The 22577-nt window shown below is 37.0% G+C and overlaps 2 protein-coding genes across 2 annotated transcripts; one reads left to right on the top strand and one right to left on the bottom strand.

Moving 5' to 3' along the window:
• Positions 1-6156: 6156 nt before the first annotated feature.
• LOC135685327 (uncharacterized) lies at positions 6157-12978 on the top strand. The gene is made up of 3 exons (XM_065201237.2): positions 6157-6296; positions 9639-9782; positions 12814-12978. The coding sequence occupies exons 1-3, from the start codon at positions 6219-6221 to the stop codon at positions 12859-12861; spliced, it is 270 nt and encodes an 89-aa protein (XP_065057309.1). The 5' UTR covers positions 6157-6218; the 3' UTR covers positions 12862-12978.
• A 138-nt stretch (positions 12979-13116) lies between these two features.
• On the bottom strand, positions 13117-22365 carry LOC135685326 (uncharacterized). Its single transcript, XM_065201236.2, has 5 exons — positions 21492-22365; positions 18649-18896; positions 17629-17847; positions 16459-16596; positions 13117-15433 (listed from the first exon to the last, which is right to left on the bottom strand). The coding sequence occupies exons 1-5, from the start codon at positions 21865-21867 to the stop codon at positions 13739-13741; spliced, it is 2676 nt and encodes an 891-aa protein (XP_065057308.2). The 5' UTR covers positions 21868-22365; the 3' UTR covers positions 13117-13738.
• Between the last annotated feature and the right edge of the window lie 212 nt (positions 22366-22577).

Here is a 22577-nt window from a genome sequence, read left to right as displayed (position 1 = left end):
TCCTTATGAGATCCTTACGGGAACCCTGGTACAATCTGAAGTTTCAAAAGCAAGTTTTTGAAGCCTTTTTAAAGCCGAATTGCCTCGCTTCAGAAGAAACAATAATAGAGTGATATAATTCATTTTGCTCTCAGCAATATCTTTGTTATACAGATCTAGCCAAATATGAATTTCAGTTCCAAACGAAATAAGTACTCCCCAACTTTACAACTTATAAATTTTCAAGAGAAAATCTCAGAATTTTCATCATTCAATTGTACTTTTGATTTTTGCAAGGAAAATGTATGCAATATCAGTTAAATTTGATTTAAATCATATTGAGCGTTGGTAAATTAGTTGGCTTTGTTTAGCTTTAAAAAAACTACAGATTGTACCAATTTTAAATAAAGAAAGAAAAAAACAGTATGTTCAGAGGAGTTATATCCAAAAGTTTTATCAAGCCATGTAGATGGTCGTCAGAACAAATTTCGAAAATGAAGTTTGACTGTAGCCTTGATTTGAATGTATTTTTATGGGTGTTGCCTCCATTTCTGAAAGTCTTTAGGGCGTAACAACGCAAAATTTTCCTAAGGGCTACGCCCCTAGACCGACCCTCTCTCAATAGTTGGCTAAACGACGATTTCCGATCTGTCGTGGATTGTCGGTGATATTCCAAAGACCAGGCTTGTTTTCGTAAATGTGTCCACTTTTTTGTTGGGGAGCAGATTTTTTCTCTTTCTTTTCGCCTCTTTGTTCCGTCGACTTAGTGGCTTTCGTTTGCGAGTCTTATTTTTTGCTGCTAGCATCATTAATATTTCCTTGGCTTTATCGTCATCAAGGCCTTCGTCGCTGCTTGAAGAGCATTGACCTTTCCTTCTTTGTAGACATCTGAACGTTCATCGTAAATGAGGTCGAATTGACTGCAACTTTCCATTTTCAAATTATCGAAGCAAAAAACAGAAATCCGAAGATATCACGAAACAAAATAAACACAACTTTAGTGGGCAAAATTCAGATACTGCATATTGCGCATGCGTTGATTCGCAAAAGTCGAGCAGAATGTTGAGAGCCTGGCCAAAAGCATTCGACAACCTTCGACAACACCTGAAACAATAGAAATGTCGAGCGTTACCACTCGACAATTTTAAACTCGACAATTGATCAAATTTGTCTCGACAACGCTCGACAAGGCTCAACAACACCCGACAAGTTGGCCAAACGCTCTCGACATATGATTCGACAAAATGTCGAGCGTTGTCGAGTGAAATGTCGAGAGTGTTTGGCCGGGCTTGTCAAAAAAACTGAACATTTCACTGAGCAACGCTCAGTGTCTGCTCATCCTTGCTCAGTGAAAAGTTCAGTTCGTTTGACCACTTGCTCAGCCCTGCTCAGTTCAGAGATGTTTGACGGCGATCAAGGTGTTGTTGAGCGATGCTCACTCAGTTCATTTGACCACCCAACTGAACTTTGCTCAACTCGCGCTTGCCTAACATGCGTGGTGAATTCAAGTTTTGCACCTTCTCGATATCCGCACGCTTATTTGAATAAAGAGACTGGGGGGGGGGGATATTGGGTAAAAAGTGGCCACAGGCCTATGTTTACATATAGATATGGCGTTTACTGGCAACTAAACATTGCCCGAATTGGCATCAAAAGAATTCGGAAATTTGTTTTTAAACATCTTTCGTAGTCTTTTATCTCGAAAACAGGTTTTTTAAAAGCTTCTATAAATTATGGTGCTCTAACAGGGTAGGGAAATCGCCGATCGAGAAAACAGCGCACGATGAATCTCGACAGGTTTTCCTCAGCCTGAGAGGACTTAAAATTATGGGAAGTAAACACGGGTTAGCTGCAACAGCATTCGTCGCTTATGAAAACAAGGCCCCAGTCGTGAAAACAACAGCAAGTACTGGCTTCTAAATGTTCATGCAGACCATCGCAAAGAATTTCTGATGCGCCATATAAGCTTTGGATATGCAAAGAGAAAAAATCAGAGAAAATTGTTTCAGCAGGTCCCAAATATGCAATCATCCATAGCAAGCATGTCCCAAATATGCAATAATGTTACAGCTTAGATCAGAACATCTACACCATGGAAAGGGTGGGGGAACTTCATCGCAAATGAGGGGGGAAAATGTTTAAATTGCTCAGGGGTTCAGTGAAAGCCACCACCATGGTTGGTTCTGATTTTCATGAATTTCTCCGAGAAAGAAAGTCTATTCCCTCAATACAAATTCTCAGATTCTTATTTGCATCTGCATTTCATTTTGTATTATTTTGTTTCAAAGCGTTCACACTTTCGAGCTATGGATATCGATATCGAATATGCTTTTTAGCCACCGAGAAACATATAGGCACCGGTTTTCACTAATAGCCACTGGTTTCAATTTTGGCGCATAGATAGCATACTCCAAACTGTCACATCGAGTGGCTGCTGATTTCCTCGATTTTGAATTCCTTGGATACTTTGAGATAAAGATGAATTAGGAAGCTGGGCAGTGGCGGACTGGCAGAGATGCAACCCGGGCCCTCTCAACTTCATAATAACCGGGCCCTCCGTAGATAAATTCGAGAAAATAACTCTGTTAATTTCAAAGATATCTATGTTCAAGAGAATACAAGTCACAGAAATGAAGATAAAATTCTTAGAAAGAAAACATTTTAATATTGCTTACATTATCAGAACAGCTCCCAGAGCTTATCTAGTCTAGACAAACACAAATTACAAATAAAAAAATTTAGGGTCATGGATCGGGCCTCTAAAACAACCCCGCCTAGGATGGCGCCTACAGAACAAAAATATTATCTTTGAAACTACAGTGCCTGCCAAATGTCCTTGGACTACATTGCATGTGTACAACATGCATGTCTCGTCGTATCCTGCTCTTTACGTTGCTATAAAGTTGTTATGACGCTGAGCTGCACGCAAGTTTCATGTGAACGAATGTTCAGTAAGCCTATAACAGTGCCGTCGAAACGAAATTCATATTGGGGGGGGGGGGGGGGGGGGGGGGGAGGGTGGCTGCCCATTGTATTCCTTCTCAGTTAGTACACTGTTATAAAGGAAATATACTACAATCTTACAATTACTCCAGCCCCCCAGCCCCTCCCCAGTTCCGACGGGCCTGCATAAAGAGTAGACTTAGAGCAACCATTGGTCAGCCACACCTTGAATCACTGATGATTCTTTCAAGTGAAGAGAAAAACTTCCCGTTAGACTATAAACACGTAATAAATCAGTACGTACGCGTGCTCTTCGCCCGCGCTTCAAAGAAAACTGATATTTTAATGGATTTTATTTAGAGCAAGAACTTTTAATTTTGTTTTGTTGAAGTATCGGTAAATCAGTTACGATTCTTTAGAATGTAGGTAGGACTGCAAAACAAACTGATCTCAAGCAGTGGCGGATCCAGCCAAAAATCTGACTACCGCCGAAATGAGATAGAGGGTTGACCACACCCATTTCTTGGTCACACCCGGTTTTCTAAAATGATTATTGCTTTCTTTAATTTCTTATGTAGACCATTTCAAGAGACAAGCGGTGCTTTACTGAAATTTCATGTATCCTTACAACAAGCTTGGGAAGAAATAAATAATCTTATTCAATATTCTGAGGATGGACATTCTGAAAAAATTTACGGAATTTAGACGAGGAACACCATAGAATTATAAAAAAAGATACATTTGGCAGAATTTTGAAGTGTCGCCTAAAACTCGCATTTAGTCGGACAATTACTTATGAAAATCAGACCTGTTGGAAATTACAAGTTTAAAAAGCTGGATAAAATCTGCAATTATTGAGAGCAACTTTTGTTAAACAAAGAATCATATTTTTTGCGAATATTGTGGGCCTGACTTTTAATCCTGATGCCTTCTTAAATTTTAGAATATTTGAGTCTTAATATTCTTTTAAAATATATTCCTACGAATAGTTGTGTGTTGTACAAAATAATGGGTCACATCGGCTTTGAAGTTACAGTTTGCCCACTTGCAGAATATGTAGGCTTCCCCCCATCTTTCTGTAACGTTTGAGCCGTGTTGAGCGGCAGTACTACTCAACCCCCCATCTGAGCGGTAGTCAACTCGGTTGTTCATTGGTTGTCAACAAAATTTGTATGCATCCCCCCAGGTTGGCAGTGATTTCTGACGATGTGATTGGTTAAGGCAGGCTGACTACCGACTCAACCCCCCTAGTTAGCAAGCCATGATTTCATGATCCCCCCATGCTAGCCTTATATTTGCAAACATGTAGCACGCAATTTCCATAGCGATAAGGATTAAAAAATATTTCTGTCTCTGTGGAAATTTCAGGCATGTTCCTAGGAAGAAAGGCTTGGTTTGCAGCGCGATCAAATATTTTCAATAATTAAATATGGTTTAATTAAAGAAGTAGGATAAACATGATAATGATCCTTGTTTCTATAATTTTTTGAATAATCTGACTACCGCTCGAGCGGTAATGGCGGTAGTCTGGATCCGCCACTGTCAAGTGTTGTGTCATATGACAAGACAAACTCATAGCACTGATGGACTGTTGTATTGCTATTGCCCCTACTTCGCCGCTTAGCACATGCGCCCGGAATTGCTTTTTGTGGTGATAATAATTAATTCTAATGATTTGTTTTGAGGTATGGCTAGTAATAAAACTTTTGGGTTTGTAGCTCGGATAGTACGGGCTTCTGAATATAGCAACCCGACAGATTCGCTGCCAGTCCGCCTCTGAAGCTGGGAACTTTGTAGGAATCTTGTGGGGGTTCAATTCAGTATGTAAGCAGAACGACTGTAGTCAGTCAGGGAGAAATTCAGCAATTGTTGCAATTGAAATTTAGATAAAAAATCCAAGATTTACGGAGAAACATAGCTCTTAGAATTTGACTGGTTTTTTGAAACCTGTACAACCGGCCTAGATCCGCGCCTGCATTGGCTGGATTTGAATTGACACATTTTCTCTCGTGTTAACAAAACAGAAGAGATTTTAACAGCTAATGGCCAGTGCTACTAAAAATGCCACACAGAACTGTTACAGTAAATGCCCGCATATAAGAACCTACAAAATTAAGAACCTAGAGGCTGTTCTTCCAAAATTATGCACCTTGTAATAAAGAACCTGTTTCAGTGTGATGAAATATAATAGGTTCTTATTCCAAGGGCAAAAAAATAGAGTTTTGAATGGTCCTTATTTACTCCCAAATTTTTGAAGATGAGGTAAAATCACAATCGATATAAAAATTTTCAGTTGTGCATTTTCAGCATTTTATACACTTTAACGAAAGAGAACTTTAAAATCACTTTGACTTTTTAAAATAATTATATATAGCAAAATTTGAAATGTTGAAAATGAAATAAAAGCATTAGAATTTTCAATTCCTGAGGACATATGAGATCATCTCCAGATCAATCCACTGTTATAAGACAGCCAGTGCACTCAAATGTCTTCCTGTAAATATCTTTGTAATGTTGCATTAATAACATTGCCAAAGGGAAACAAACAGGGTTGAATGCATATCTTGGTAATAAATCATAAAGTTTTAAACATGGGATCTTTCGAATAAGAACCTTCTTACCCTGAAATTGATGCAAATACCTTTCCAATAAGAACATACTTCAGCCTGAACCTCAAAAAAGTAGGTTCTTATATGAGGGGGTTTACTGTATACGGTGGACTTAGAAAATTTTCATAGTTTGCAGACATAGAACATTGAGTGTTAACAAAAAAGTATAGTTCTTATAAAAATGAGCGCAGTACATGGAATATTAAAAGTAGGGAAGGCAGACTAGAATAATAGCAATTAACCCCATTTCAAAATGCAAAATTTAAAACCAACTCTCTATTCAAAACTGCAACTAAACGTACTCAATAAGAAATTACTCAATAATTTTATATCTATAAATCTCAAACTTTGTGTACATTTTCATTCATATTAAGCTTACAGTGCATTTAAACATGTCTGTTGTTTCCCTTTTTCCTTTTCTGGTTTAGTTGTCAAGGGCTGACCTGTTGTGAAGTGACAATTCTTTACATCTTTCTTTGCGTTACATGATTTTTGGCTGTATCAAAAAACAGACGATGAGGGGGGCTGAGTCGCTCCACTTTTTTCGAAAATCAAACAAGGAGGGCTGCGCCCCCCTGAGCCCTCCCACCACCACTACATCCCTGCAATCAATCTTCTGTCTGTTTAGATCCCATCCCAATAATTAGTACCTTCTTGGTTCCCTGTACACATTTATGATATTACAAAATGGCGTTGAGGTCCATGTTCAAATTTTCCCTGCCACGGCCTCCGAAGAAACGCCCAGAAGATCACGGAATCCTTCTTGTAAGTAGCTTATTTCCTTTACCAGGCTGTCTTTAATCACTTCGATCTCGTTAAGTTATTAATTTTGGTGCCGTTTGTCAAAAAAAGGAAGCAAGTTTAGTCCAGACAGCTTATAACTTTAGGACGTTGAACCTCCTTTTTAGGCCTATATGAGTATCAAAGGCATATGACAAAGAAATGCTTATTGCTCAGACCTGTCAAGTTAAGTTTTCAAAATGAGTGAGTTCTTTAAGAAGGAAGGGAAATGTTTGGTCGTTGCCCCGGCTGAATTTCGGCGCTACTGTGTAACTGCTACTCAATTCAATTCAATTATAATAAATTCAAGCTTTTTATTACAAGCTACATGATTAAACATGCTTATAATTGATAAAGCTTAGGGCAAATAAAAAGAACTCCAATGAGCTATCGAGTTATTTGCCCTATTATATTGCATGCATAATATTTTATTGAACTAGAAAAAAATTTCAACATTAAGACAAAGGTAAAATAAAGTTACTACCTGAGGCGACACCATGGTTGCTGCAAAAGGGTAAATTTTGTATAATCTTAATGCTTCAAGCTCGCCGAAAATTGCATTCTTTGGAACAGATTTTGATAGTAAAATTTTATTCTTAAAATGAATATTCACTGGCGGAAAATGATGGTATTGACCGACTTCTTCCTGGTTTTACCTTATGCAACATTATGCCTTCCCTGCTACTGTAATGCTAAGACTTGCAGAGTCTCAGAAACTTGTTTTGGCAAATGTTTTGAGTTATTACATGCTAAGGTGGAGATAGTTGGCGCTTAGTTAAGGGTGAGCACTTTTTGGCAATCTAATGAATGAACGAAATGCATCATTATTGAGCAAAAATATCGGGAGACTCCCACAGTTTGCAGGAGTGTTGGCATGTATGTTGCTGCTCTTCTGCAAGCAAATGTCTCCACAGCTTTCCAACAACAATCATAGCCGTTGATATGCAAGCAAGGTTTCTAACTGCTCATTTTCCAAGGTTCTCTCCCTCAACTGGCCGCCGAACATAGTTCGCATCTACCATCGCCACATTCGCAAAAAAAATTTGTGTGTCTTCAATGTACCTGAAGTAAAATCACATACAAATTGACCGGTGGCATAGCTTGCGGTCATGCTTGTCATGCGGGGCATGACCATCTTTTTCCAGAGAAAGCATTTTTCAAAATAATCTATTTTCGTAAGATTAAAGTCCTATTCTCCTTATGTAATAGATCAGGCCATTCGCCTTTGGAGCCCTATGGTTCCACGCAAGAGTATGGAGCCCTCCAAAGGCGCTCTTCTATTGTCGGGCATGACTAAAACAGAGGGTCTCCAATTTAGTCATGCCCATAACTATGAGCATGACCAAACCCTGTGTTTTAGTCATGCCCATAACGCTGGTTCCCTATGTTTGGTCATGCCTAACAATAGGAGTGACGCAGGAGAGAACAAAGGCTAGTCATGCCATTTAGAGAGGGCATGACCATCATTTTAATCATCAGAACTGTCCTGTGGTCCTGTGTTATTTCGTGAACGCGAATGCAAGGCATCAATGGCGGCGCTGTGCCTAGATCCACGAGCTGGGAGGTAATTCTCTGTAAGTAAAATGCAAGCAAAAGCTTATTGCCAAGCAGCCATGACTCATGTTATTCTCCAAAGCATTTTATGGCAATGGCAGGATTTTTCAGCCTGAATGGTGTTGCACTATATGGGGAAGTGAAAGGCACGAAAGGCCCTTTTGGACATAAAATCAGCGAGCAGGATCATTTTATGCAACCAAACCAAACTCTCAGCCTTTTCAGTAATCAATTGTTACGAGTTGAACATTTGCAGAGAATCTTCTTGATTTAATGAATGCCAAATCTTGGTGCTGTTCACTGGAGATGGATGGAGGAGATAGCAGTGTTATTTTCCAAACCAACAGATTTGAGAGCTTAAACTTTCCAGACATTTAGCAGCATATTCAGAAACTGTTAAGCCCTTTAAAAGCATTGTTACCATATTATGATTATGACAATAAGGTTGTAGTTAATGGAAAGGGAATGCCAAAACTTGCTTAAAGCTATTCTTCAATTTTTTGTTTATTATCACATGCAATAACACTGTTTTTACACACAATTAAAGTCAAACTCAAAGCTCTACTGACTTCACTTATAGTTGAAAGTACCTTTTTACTACTTATAGCTGTTTAAATAAAATGACCAGAGACAAGTCAACTTATGTTACTGACCTTGTTAGTTAAACAGTTTTATTTCTTTATTATTGCTTTTTTATGTATTTGAAATTTTACAAGATCAAATTATTTCTTTTAAAACCCTTGTTTGCTAGATTTAGTAAGGACAATCCAATCATGTGGATATTTACCACAAGTATACATCAATGTTTTTGTTAAGCTAAACTTATTTTGCAAGTACTTTTTCTATTAAGTTTAACTTTGCAAAAATTTTTACATTGCATATTCATTTGCCCATTTGTTTTATTCATCTATCAGTTCTATTGGGGTTGTTAGTTAATCATGATGGCTTTAAAATACCTTCAATAGATTGATAATAAGACTATTTGTGGAAAAGATGACCAAAAAGCTCCCATTCAGTTTCACGTGATTTATTGTTTCATTTACAAATTTTAGCTTAAATCTCTAATGTATTTCAGCCTGCAAATTGCGAGAAATTAGGAGAATAACACAATTTTTTGTTTAAGCCAAGTTTATATACTATACTAAGCTAATGCTTTTAATGTCTTTTGTTTCGAAATTGTCAGATCTCTGTCTGTATAAATTAGCAACAAACCAAAACAGTGTCACAGCTATAAGATACAAAAGTCATTTCATGGTGTAACAAGATGATTCCTATATAATAAGAAAAGCTCATTCCAAAGGTTCATCAAAAAAAATTTTTATAAGTTATAAGCCTTAAAATTAAAGTTCTCATCAACTCAATTAGTTCTCAAAAGTTCTCAAAAATAAAGTTCTCAAAAAAACTCATCAACTCAAAAATTGGGCGTGGCAGAATTTGGCCACACCCATATTTTTTCAAATTTGAGGGGAGGGCATGACCACTGCTATTTGGCTAGCTACGCCACTGAAATTGACATACTTATATACAAACAAATGTGCTGAGTAAGGATGTATTGGGATAATGTAATGATGATGCAATGGAGAGAAATAATCTAGGCTTTGAACAAGAGAAGCTTAGTCAACAATTTAAGAAGTTTTAAGACCATGGTTTAATTGGGTGAAGTGATTTGATATGGAATGATACTTCCACTGACCATTCTTAATAGATTGCTATTAGAATGCCACAGGTTGGGATGTGATGGCTATTTACTTGTTATAACTATGTTTTTTTCAGAGAGACCCTGCTATTGAAAGATGGGCAAAGATGAGAGAGACAACCCATCTATACTTCAAGCTTAGACCAAAAACAGTGTTATATGGAGTCATCTGGGGTATCATTGTGCCAGGTGCTTTCTACTATGCCCTTAAATGGGACCTGGTATGTGCTTACTTTCAAAATAGTGAATTGGATCATCTTTTTTGTACTAGACATTTGATCTTAAGTTTTTATAGAATTGTAAAAATAGAAAAGCAAGCTGTGAGCCCTAAAATAAAGGTATGCATTGAAAGTATAAGAAAAATTAAAGAGTTTAAAAATGGCAAAAATAATTAGATTTTCAAATTGCACACTTTTGATGAAGTCTCTTGCCAGAAATAAATAAAAAAATTTGTTTAAGCGTTATTTTCGAACAAAGTGAAAAGTGTTAGTAAAGAGTTCATAGGAAAAAATATTAATTATGTATGAATTATTTTTTTGATGTATCCAAGCTGAAGGCTTTTGGCAGCAACAGTTTTTGTTGTATGGGTTTGGTTTGGTTGTATTCGTTTGGTTTGGTTTGGGTTGGTTTGGTTTGTCTGGTATTGGTTGTATCTGTTTGATTTGGTTTATCTGTTTGTATTGGTTTGGTTTAGTGGTATTGGTTTGAATTTGTTTTGTTTGGGTTGGTTTTGGTTGGGCTAGGTTTTGTTTGGTCTGGTTATATTGGTTTGTTTTGGCTTGGTTTGGTTTGGTTTAGTTTGGGTTGAGTTGGGTTGAATTGGGTTGAGTTGGGATGGTTTGGGTTGAGTTGGGATGGTTTGGATTGGGTTTATTTGGGTTGGGTTGGTTTGGTTTGGTTTGGTTTGGTTTGGTTTGGTTTGGATTGGGTTGAGTTGGAATGGTTTGGTTTGGGTTTATTTGTGCTGGTTTGCTTTGGGTTGGGTCGGGATGGGTTGGCTTGCTTTGGTTTGGTTTGCTTCATGTTGGTTTGGGTTGGTTTGATTTAGTTTGGTTTGGGTTGATTTGGGTTGGGATGGTTTAGGTCAGAGGCGGACTGGCAGCAAATCTCTCGGGTTGCTATATACAGAAAAGGGGCCCGTACTACGTATAATGTAAGCAACAGGGGCGTTGTGGCTCCTAGGAAAGGGCAGGGAGAAAATTATCATAAGGGGGCCCAATCTTGTGAATGATATCCCCAATCACAAACCCAAGTCGCCAAAAATGATACGTACCTGGAAACCATGCACCTATGAAATATTAAAAAGATACCAGTTTTTATCATTTTTAAAGGTGCATCTGCTATATTTGTTGGGTGTAGCCCCTTTTCTCTAACCATAGTTACTTTAAGACTGCAAAAAATGAGGAACAAATTCAATCATAAAGCCTAGGCAATCATAAAGCCTAGTTTTGTTTGGAAAATACAATATTCCCAGGTGATGGCTGGGTGATTTATTTGTACAAAATATCAGGTAACTTAAATCTTAAAAAAAATTCCTTGTTTAATTAACAAAAACTTCATAAGAAATAAATTAGGGGGTGGGAACTTTTGGCGGTAGGGCCGAAGTAGAAAATAGGTAATGTTTCACTGCAGATATTTTACCAACCGTTTGTGTTCCTGCTTAGGGCTCCTAGATTCGTACCAAAAAAATTACTCTAGAAAGTAAGTTTCAAAAATCTTCTTTCGTAGAAAAACGTAAATTTTTTCCCGGGCAAAAGTATGGGGGTAGGTTTTTCTCCACAGCAACTGTGTTTTGGTTTGAAATATTGAAAAATCAAGCTCGAAATGGAGGCAGGTGATTGGCTAATGACATTTTGTAAACAAACTCGCTGATTGGTCTAGAACAAAATGTGCTCTTGTTTGGTTTGGGTTGAGTTGGGATGGTTTGAGTTGGTTTGTTCTGGGTTGATTAGGGTTTGTTTGATTTGGCCTCGTTCTATTGGTTTGGTTCCAGTTTACGGGTTTGCAGACCTGGCCGTTTGAGGCGGGCGATCGCCCGTGTGCTCCTCCAGGCTTGCCTCAACTCAATTTCAGTTTGCACGTTAACCGCCCGCCTTGGTCTTCCTTTTATTTCATGACACCTCTTGAAACAAAACTAAAATATTGATAGGAACTTGATCCCCTATGTTTTCACTTTAAAATAATATAATAATCTTTCAGGAAGTAATCTTCTCCTGTAAACTCGTTAACTACTTAACAAGTCACGTGAAGAAGAAACGAAGCACTTTTAAACTAACTGATTCAGAACCAGATTCTTCCGATTGTGAAACAGTGATGAACTAACAATAAAATGGAAAACTTACGATACATGTCATATTACTTTCTTCGTCGTCTTTGCCCCGTATTTTCTTATGAGAAACTTGAAACTAAACTCTCAGATCACCAAAAGATTGAGAAATCAAGCACTGAGTTTTACCCCAGATCCCAGAGACATCCTTTATTTCGTCTGAAGCATGCACTTGTTTGTCGCAGCTTTAACTAATTTATGAACAACTGTGGTTTTTTTTATAACTGGCTATAATGTTAATAAAAGTATACAGGAGATCCCCTACTTAGATATAGCATGACTTTAAGTCGCTTTTTAAGGACCGGTGCGAAACTGTCAGCTCTCAAAATCTTTTACGCTTAATCTGTTAGTTTCGCTAAAATAAATACATGTATGTTCCTGTGACATACACGTTTTTGTTCTATTGGTTTGGTTACAGTCTACAGGCTTGGTTTCTTTCTATTGGTTTGGTTGTATTAGCTTAATTTTGGTTGTATTGGTTTGGTTGTATAGGGTTGGCTTGGTGGTATTTATTTGTTTTGGTGGTATTGGCAATTTCTTGGAATAACAGACCTTTATGTTGCTAGGTTCTCAGCACATGACGGTTCCCTCATAGGGGATTGAAAAAAATTCATTGAAAATGTAAACTAGTAATGGAAAAATATGATAATGAAAATTCTCAGAGACACTGTGAATCCGGGACCTTAACTGCTTTTTTGCCTATGTTTACACATTGTTACAAATAGAATTGCTCCAAAGGGACACCTATTCAAGGGTGGCTGTTGAAAGAACAATCATTAAAAAAGCTTTCGATTGCTTTGGCCCACAAACTCTGATGTGTCAATTTTTTGTAGATCTACTTTGTGTATTATTGCCATTAACATTGAATGTGTTTCTCTCTTTTGATATTCTATTCTATATCTTTTATCCCATATTTATCATTTTAGCACCGCCAAGACAAGGAAGCTGGAAGGCCTCCAAGAGATTTTCTTTAAGAAGATGGCGTATTTTGCCAGTGTGAATAGACTGTTTGGTTTATGAGAATAATTATATTGAATAAATTTGTTTACCTCAAAATGCTTGTTTTTGGATGCCATGTTTTTAGACTTCCACTTTTGTAATTCATGTCTGATATATATCATTCTAGAGCCAACCTAAAAGCACATTCTTACGTTCTTTGTTGGTGCACCAAAACAATATTAGTTTTCTGATAAAAAGGATTTGGTCTACCAAAAGAAAACAATTCGCCGTGCACATACTATACGCTCATAGATGTTTTATTTGATGATGACTTATATTGAAATGGCGACATATAGCACAGTTAGGCTGGTATGGAAGTCTTGACAGGAGCGAGGACCTCTGAAAATCTTATACCGGAAATAAATTTGCAAGAACTAAATTTTCATAGTTAGGGTACTTTGTGCCCTTGTGTCCTTTATTTTAAATCATGGTTTGGTGCATCACTGAAAAAATGCACCGACGTAATGCTATAAGTTAAAAACGCAAGCTCTATATTTGCCACATACTGGGTAAATGATCCTATCTATCCTTTCTATCCAAACTATCTTTCTTTCTGATACATAGATGTTTAAGATATTGCTGCGTTAATAGCAGAATAGCAACTCCTTAAAACTGATATTTGCATAACTATACAAAATGCGATCAGAACACAATGTTGCAATGACCCGCATCGTTACAGGCTATGAAGCAAGTAAATATTTCAAATAGATTACCTTAACCCTTAATTGCATTTCAGAAAGTGTACTATGCAATCATAAACTTTAACGAAAACTGAATTGGGTAAAGAAGTTTTCTGCAAACTTTGTTAAGTTTAATTTGTTTGTTGTATAATACACATAGTGTCTAACAGTACTATATCAACACCATTTCCTCAATATCATCATCTACAAAGCTGTTAACTGCTTTTAATGCAGTGGTCGTAATAGATTGTTCCTTTCTCTCATTTTCTCCGTTAGGCAGTGACTTTACTCCGGAATCTGATCTCGATTCATTACTTGCAGTAAAGGACACTTCGTCACCAAGAATAGATTTCTTCTGTTGTCCTCTCCGGCGACCATACTTTGGTCCATCTTCAGCAAAAGGGTCCGAGGATGATAAAATGTCTGCTGCTCCATTATTTTGGTTTCCAAAAGTTGGAACATATGCACCAAATGGCGCTTTACTTGAACCTGGTGAACTGGTTTTTCCTTTTCCACTAAATTTTCGTTCAATTTCGGTTACCCCTGCATTTGAATATCTGCCGCCTTCAAATGAATTGCTCTTGGTATCCGCTTGTGAAGCAGGTGTTTCTTCCTTGGAGGGAAATTTTTGTTCAGTTGGTTTCTTAGTGTCAAAAAAAAGATAATTTTCAGAATTATTCTTCTTTTTTGTCGAAGTTTCAAAGGATAATAGGTCGTCATTGTCATTTTTCTTTGCAACTTCTTTTCTAAATCTTGATGTTCTGTCTTTGCCAGCTGACCCTATAGTTGGATTATACTCGCCAAACATCAAATCACTTTTTTCTCTCTTTGTGCCACCAATGCCTTCAGTTAAATCTGATTGAGATGGAATTCCTTTGTGAAGATTCTCATCTGTCTTTTTAAAGCTGTACTCCTTACTGCCTCTTCTCTTGTTATCTGGGAACCGAAAATCCAAAGGTGGATGCTTAACAGGATTAGCTTCTGTCTCATCGTTTCCGCGACTACTTTCTAAAAATATTGGTTTGCCTTTTACCTTGCCTGTCTTGCCGCTTTCTTCCGGTCTCGGTGATCTGGGCACGGCTCCCGTACTTTCTGAATGATCTCCAAGATTTCTTCCAGTATCAATAGCCTTGAGTCTTGCCAAGAGATTTTCCTTCTTCTGCTCCTTCGCCTCTATATCGTCATTCTTCTGCATAAGTGAATTGTTACGCTCCCGTTGATCATCAAGCCTGTTAATTAAATTTGCCCCTACATCTTCGGTCAATTTATACATGCTACTTTTTTCATTTGATAGTTCCTTTTCTAATCCTTTAATTACTTCTAAATCTTTCTCTTTTCTGTTTCTTATTTCTTCGACCTCGCGTCTCTCTCTTTCCTCCCTTCTTTTTTCCTCGTCCCTCAGCCGCTCCAAATCTAGTTGTTTTTCAGCATCAATCTGTTTCTGCGCTGCTCTCAAATCATCTTGTCTCTCTTTCTGCACTTTTCTAATTTCCTCTTCTTTAACTCGTATTTTCTCTTCCATTTCCAACAATCTCCTTCTGTCTTCATCTAATTTTCGCCGGCTCCGTTCCTCTTCAAGAATTTCATTTAGGTCTTCCTCTTGCTTCCTTAAAGCGCTAACCATTGTTTCTATTTGCGAGTCTCCATTTCCCTGCGAGTTTGCACCGTTCGAATCTTCTCTCGCTTTTTCACTGTCAGTAATCGTTTCGTCGACACGCGATGTTGGACTCGAGGACTTTCTACTTCTCACTGAAGTGAGGTCACCGTCTGCTCTAGAGCTCGGCAAAGGCTGTGTCTTGTTCATCCTTTTCTTTATTGGTATTCTTTGGGAATATATGTTTTGGACTTCAAGTTCCTTTTCTTTTTCCTAAGAATGAAAAAGCTGTTTTAGTCACCGACAGAAAAGCAAAATGAAGGCTATGAGTGAAAATTGTAACTTTTTTAAACCTAGCGGTCATGGAACGAGAAATCAATGCCTCTAAAATAGAGAAATATATTTAAACTTCTTTTAGGACTACCACGAAAAATATGTTTGCTGTTTAATGAACCAATTAGGCACTATAAAGAAAGAGACTGGGCGAAAATATGGAGAAATGACGCACGATTAAAGACAAAGGCAGAATTAACTAGTTGTTGTATTTTAAAAAAGTGGATAATTTGAGATGAATTGGATAAAAATGGAATAACTTGAATAAAAATTAAAAACAAATGAAAACTGCGACTAACGACTATGTCTATTGGTAAAGAATCCAACAATTCATTGCATCTATAGGGCATTGTTCTAGGTAATAAGAACCAGTGTTCGTTATTTTTAAAAAAACAGCTGGTTTCGAAAAGTACTTCTTTCATAAATACTGGACTCAACTTTTTCACTCTTTTGAATGTTTCTGTTGCTAGTAGTTAGAGGTTCTTTTGATGTATGCTAACATCCTTTGCTTTTGATAGAATATGTTCAAAGCTTGATTCGAAATCATTGTAAGCTACTCTCAGTGCCCTTTTATGGATATTCTCAGTGTGTTTGCCAGATTTTCAGCTACATTGCGTCCATAAACGCGATTTATTAAAGGTAACTAAGTATAAATCGTGTTCATCGATCTCAGCAATAGTGCTCTTTTACAGTAAATCATGTAAAAGGCTATTTTGACTTGGCCATTTATCTTTTTACCTTCTCCTTTATATACAGCCCATATTGCATTATCATCTACAAAGTTATAGAGGTTTTCGGTTGTCATGAAGTTCAATCACGAGTTTATGCTGCAAAATTCAAATTCAATTTTAATAAACCAAGCTGATCTTAAGCAGCTGTTGGTTAAAAGCGAAGCAAGCAAACTAAATTCCATTTACTTAATTCTTTGCCTTGAAGATTCATAATTTGAAAACAATCATCTTTACCTTGAACCGATTTTGAAGATCCTTCTGCATCATTTCCAATCGTTTCAGTTCCTCCAAAGCTCTTTTATACTTGTCATTTTTCTCTTTCAACTCTCTTGAGCGTGCCTTCTCATTCAGTTTCACGACCTTGTCAAGTTCCTAAAGCAAAGAAGAACTGTTTCAAAGCAGAAGGCGATTATTCACCAAAAACCACAAATGAAACAAAACTTTTATTAATGGTTTAAAGTTTTATGTGCCTGTATCAGACATTCGCTCACCACTTGACCACATTAGAATAAAATATCACTCTACATAGGAGGAGCTCAAAACCACGCCTCAGTTACAAATCTGTTGTTTATTTTGTAAAGACCAAACCATACAAATGAATTTTACCACTGCAGCAACGGGCTTGATTCACGCTTAGCAATGACCTGCTTAAACCGAACGCTAAGTATAAAAACTTCCAAAAAACTCCATCTTTCCCATAAGCCCCTTTCCAAAAGTAAGAAAATGAATTTGGGGGTAATGAAACATGAAAACCAAGCAGGGATGTAAAGCTAGGAGGCTCAGAGGATTCATCCCCTTGTTAATACCAAAAAGTAGCTAATTTCTACTTTAGCAATGGTTTTGTGCAAAATTTTGCAAAAGCGCCCCCTTGTTATTGTGATAGCACTACACCCCGGTATGCAAGCACCAGCGACATGCAGGACGGTATTGCATTCAATTGAATTGCTTGAATGGCTACTTTGATATCATAGCCAATGAAAGTAGCAAGTAAAATAATGTCAATACGCCAGAAATCTTCCTTTAGACTCAGAAGGCCTTCAAACATGCAGGATTGTGGCCACTTGAAATCTACATTATTCCCGAAAGGCGACCTATTGTGGACAAGAATCGCCACTTTAAGCACCTGGGTATACCTAGCTTCAGCACTCATTGAACGCATGACATTCAATAATAGATCTTTGAAAAGCTAATGAAAAAGAAGGGACCACCATGCATATTCCTTAGCAATGCCGTCCTACAAGTCGTATGTTCATGGATGCTTGAATATATCACTGCCTTCATGAGGTAATGCAAATTTTAACAAGAGCAAAATAGGACAGGAGTAAATTCACTAATAAATGAACTGGCTTATTCAAGCAGAGTTTTTTTAAATTTAGACCGTAATATGCACTTCTAAATTCATACCATTATCTTTGCTTCTTTTTCTGCCAGTCTCTCTTCCAGACTAAAAACTTTCTGTTGCAAAGCCTCCCTTTCATCAAGGCGCTTGTCTCTGATGATATCTTCATACTTTTTGATTTTATCCCTTAACCTTTGGATCTCGATGTCCTTTTTCCTGACTTCCTCCTGTGATCTGTCCATCGAATTTCTTTGTTTCTTTAATTTCTCTCGTAGAACTCTGACCTGGGATTAACAAAGATTAAATGTAAAGTAAAAAGTGGTCGACTTTCATGACTTTGAGAAATAGCAACATTATTGCTATAACATTAGTACATATTGTATTGGTTTCTGCCTAGCATGCGAAGATAGTTTTTAGGACACTGAGAATCTATGCTTAACGAGCAGTGTCCTGGTCCCTCCTCTCGATGTGACCACACCTCGTGATTCCTACGCCTGGAAATACAGAGAGCTAGCGACTTTCCTTATTTTGGGTGAATGTTTGGTCACGCCAGTGACTCGAACCATGGACCTATGGGTATGTAGTCAGCAACTCTAGCCATTGAGCCATCCTCGCACATTAGTACATACTAGCTCCTTTCGAAATTATTTTCAAAAATCTTCCGAATGTTAATATATGGCCAGCAAAATGCATTAAAGGCCTAGGAAACCTCAATCTTTTTCTGAAAAAGATTCCTTTATCCAGAAATATGCAGACATACTGAAACGCCATATAAAATTTCACATTTAAGGGAAACACAAGTCCTTCAATGTGTTCCTTGTTAATAATCGCATTCTTAGATTACTGCAGCAGAAAGCCCAGGAAAACATCAATTACAAGTACCTAAAGCTCAGTAGCGGGAGATATTAAAGATCTTTTAGAGGAAATTCAAGGGATAAACACAGTCATAGTGGTGCAAATGATGGATGACAAATGGGTTGATATCCTAATGAAAAGATGTCAAAAAGCCCAATTATGATGACACCAATTAAAAGTGATGGTTTGAAACTCCCTTGGTGCAAAACATGGGGTCATGATTTTATTACCTCAGAATTGTGTTTTTGAATCAAGAATGGAACTTCAGCCTCCTCATTGTCATATTTCCTGATAGTTTTTTCATGAATGCGTGACTCTCTTTTCAAATCACGATTTTCTTGTCGTAGCTGCTCAATTTCACTTTCTAGTTCCATAACTAAATTCTGAAGGGCATTAACTTTGTTACGGTTTGCAGACATTACTCTTTTGACAACAACTCTGTCACTTTTTGGTTTGTCATATGTCATCCTTGTTAAGCCTAAAACAAAATAAAATGCATTATTGATACCATAAAAAGTCATTATTTGAGATCAATAATCAATTTTTAAAGATGTATAACATTGTCTTTCACAGCAACAACAAACTGCACTTTCATAGTATCACTTAAACAAAAACAAAACTGAAAACATAGCAATAAAAAGTGAACCTTCAATCAAGTGTAAGGTCACTTGACTTGATTACTTTTGCAAATTTAAGGTGATTTCTTTAGATTTATCTCTGATTTTTCTTGGCATAGCATGTCTGATTAGCAATTTTGGCTTAGAGTATGACATGTGGTTTAGAAGTCTGAAGTTTTACCGTGATGTTCTTAACACAGCATTCAAAACATCATTATTTATTGATCAAACCCTTGTTACTACATTCAATAGTCCTCTAAGACAATTCAGTTCTTTGAGTGCTGAGGGTTAACATGAAATATGTGATTTATGTTTCAGATGAACGTAAACATTTCAGATGAAGCATATTAATATATATTTTGCTTTTGTGAGCTGTCAAATGTCTGTTAATTAAAGTGTTGGAATGAAGCAATCAGATTAAAACAAACATTTTTTCAAACATGTTAGCAAAGACTTGCAACTATTTACATAGCAATCTAGCAGAGATTCTAGAAGAGGCTAAATGAGCTATAAACACCTAGTTAGTGAATCTATCACTTAACAAATAGCTTCTACTAATCGCATTTTTTAGATTCCTGAGGTGACAAATCATATGCATATAAATATCTAATTAAATATCAAACATGTTCCCTTCAAGCAAAGGACTGTGTCTTATTGGAAATGTCTTTTGAAAAATTAAATAGTTTTGCCTTACTTATCAAATTTATATCAATTCTGATTTTATATAACATTCAAGGAAGCCTATTTTAGGTTTGAGGCTTCATTGCTTTGACCAGATTTTTAATTGCAGTTCAAAGGTTAACGATTTCAAATTATTTGCAGCTCTACCAGGAGGGTAGATACATATTCTACAGTTGATATACTATGGTGAAAGATGGCTAGATGAAATGGTTGATACAGAAGTCACGGACGTCGAATGGAAATATACAGACCTCAGAGTCTATGAACAACTGACAATGTTTTGAATCTAGGTTTCTTCAAATGATTGCAAAATAATTTATAATTACTTCTTGGTATTTATCAAATAATTTTTGAATTTAACAACTTTATGGCAGCTTAACAGACATGGTGTTTTAAAGCCTTGTACATGGCTGAATTAGTGGCTTTGATGATAGTGCTTTTCATTGCTTTCATTTTTCATAGTGCAATCATTTGAAAGATGTCATGTTAGCCAATCAAACATTGATACAGCCACCTAGCAGTGGGACATAAGGCTGTGCCCCTCCAAATGAAAATTTTGACCACAACTTGCCCCCTCTGGCTACAGTTACTCAAAATGAATTTTTGGCATAATTATAATTTTGTAAGATAATTGCTTTTGAAAGGGACCCTGTGTTATTGAAAAATTAAGAAACTCTATCATCTGCTCTTTAGATTTATACACTTGACTACTTGTGAAATTAGCAATGTTTCAAAATACTCAATATTCATATTGTGATGATTACAGCTTGGGTGCATCAGAATAGAGAGAAGTCAGCTAGCTTCCTGTTAACATAGTCATTTGAAAAGAACTATGCTAGGAACAGAGTTGTAACTTCAGCCTCAACCTTGTTCATGCCAAAAAGTAGCCAAGTTTTACATTTGTTATTGTTTTTTTGCAACATTTTCCACAAAGGGCAGCTTTGGAGACACCAGGGAGGCATGTACAATCAAATCTCTGAAATTTACCTGATTGACAAGGGGAATTTGGAAAGCGATTGAATAGTTTTTAAGTATGTTTTCTCAGCCAGTGTAAGAGCAAGCAATTGGAAAGGTGTGTGAGTTTATGCTGGAAAGTTCTGAAGTAGCTTCTCTCAAATTATAGTGAACAGCATCCACAGAATCGCACTGGTGTGTAGTTATAGTTCAGCAAGGGCTGGATGTCATATTGTCTATGATGTATACATTGATGAACCAAGAAGGCGACATAGCACAACTTTTCGTCAGCATGCTTTTTGTTCACATTTTCTGTGGAAAAAGCCTTGTGAGATATCTTTTGAGGAGTTTTCAATTAAGTGGCTACAGAAATCTCAAAATTTGTTTTAGAATTTTGTATGTGTTCTATTCTTAACTCATAGCTCTATGTAAGCTTGATACTTCAAATAAACATGTCATTCATTGTTATTAATTTTTTTTTATTAAAAGCCTGCCTCCTCAACGTATGATTGTTGCTCAAGTTTGCCAACCCCAGCCAATTTCCACAGCTACATGGCTGCGTATCATGTAAACTTAGCACCTAATTATTTACCAAAGACGGTCACTACTCCCCCTTACAATGTCATGCACTGGTGAGTAATTCCGTTTTGATAACAAATTTTTCCTTTCTTAGTCACTTTTCTTTATTATTTCTCTCTCATTGCTCATTTCATCCCTGACTATCATTGTTTGTGAACAATTCTTTAAAAAAAAGAGCTTATTAACAATCAAATTTCTTATCCTTGTTTACAATGAAATTATAAACAATGGAAGATACTAACCTTTTCCTTGACTGGAACCTGCTACTGTTCGTGCCTTTCTATGTCTTCCATAACCGGCTGCTGACTGCTTATCTCGGGCTGTTAGTGGTTGACTACGTGTATTTCCTCGTGCGGTATAGCCAGTGCTCGATGCAAAGCTCTGTTCCTTTCTCTTTCTGAAATTAAATGTTTCCTGAGTTGTCTCAGTCATGTCCCTTTCAAAAGAATCCGATTTTTTTCCAGCTAAGGGTTTCGTTTCCAGTTTCCCGTTCCCGAACGTTTCACCGTCGGAATTATCTGCCGATTCTTCAAAATCTTCGCCATAGTCATCATATTCATTTGCACTAGATTTGTAGAAACTGCTGAGGATGTCTTTCGCTTTGCTGGACGTAGGCATTTCAATTTGTCAGAGCGTTCGGTGACAGAAACTTGAAGGCGACAGAAACTTAAAGGTGAGGCACTGATTTGTCAACAGCGACCCTTCACATAGCAACGTTTTGGTTTTTAGTAAATAAACAAAAGCAAGACCTCTGTTTAGAACACCAGGAGACTTTAAAATCCTGCCTCACAAAATCACTCTCAAGGCTAATATTGGACACTGTGTTAGAACATCAAAGTTTCAGTTAAGGCGTTCCATAACAAAATCGCGAATTTTGATACAAATAATATCCACGCAATGCAATATTGATCACTCAGAGTGTTCTTTTGATAATGGTCCAAAATTCGAATTCCCCTTTTCACGACTAGGCTTTTCTGCGTCTTTTGTGTGAGAAAAATATTGGTAGAGCTAATTCTTTGACAGTAATTTTCAACACAGTTCGTTGACGACTTCGTCATTAACAAGCAACCTAATTTTGCAACTGGCCTAATGGAGTTCTTATCGCTGCCTCCTATCGGTGAGATTCCATGGCAACAAAGATTACAGCATTAATTATTTATCAAAAGACATTGACAAATGTCAACAAAATGGTTTTTTTGTTGTATTCAGTTCTAAAAGATTGTGCTAAATGTTAAGAAACATACAATGAGATATGCTTTCATTCGTCTTTGGAAATCAGGGAGAGAAAACATCGAATCGGATAAGGCATTGGGTTTCAACTAGGCAAA

Source organism: Rhopilema esculentum, chromosome 15 (genome assembly GCF_057945365.1).
Source record: "Rhopilema esculentum isolate cy_ngs chromosome 15, ASM5794536v1, whole genome shotgun sequence".
Classification (NCBI taxonomy): domain Eukaryota; kingdom Metazoa; phylum Cnidaria; class Scyphozoa; order Rhizostomeae; family Rhizostomatidae; genus Rhopilema; species Rhopilema esculentum.
This window is presented reverse-complemented; position numbering and strand designations above follow the sequence as displayed.

Bases quoted from the DNA above. Each gene is read 5' to 3' on its own strand.
- LOC135685327 (XM_065201237.2), top strand. From the start codon at position 6,219: ATGGCGTTGAGGTCCATGTTCAAATTTTCCCTGCCACGGCCTCCGAAG. The intron at 6,297-9,638 runs GTAAGTAGCTTA...TGTTTTTTTCAG, and splicing joins AAGATCACGGAATCCTTCTT to AGAGACCCTGCTATTGAAAG. The intron at 9,783-12,813 runs GTATGTGCTTAC...TTATCATTTTAG, and splicing joins ATGCCCTTAAATGGGACCTG to CACCGCCAAGACAAGGAAGC.
- LOC135685326 (XM_065201236.2), bottom strand. From the start codon at position 21,867: ATGCCTACGTCCAGCAAAGCGAAAGACATCCTCAGCAGTTTCTACAAA. The intron at 16,597-17,628 runs GTATGAATTTAG...TCTTTGCTTTAG, and splicing joins AAAAAGAAGCAAAGATAATG to GAACTTGACAAGGTCGTGAA. The intron at 15,434-16,458 runs GTAAAGATGATT...TTTCATTCTTAG, and splicing joins ATCTTCAAAATCGGTTCAAG to GAAAAAGAAAAGGAACTTGA.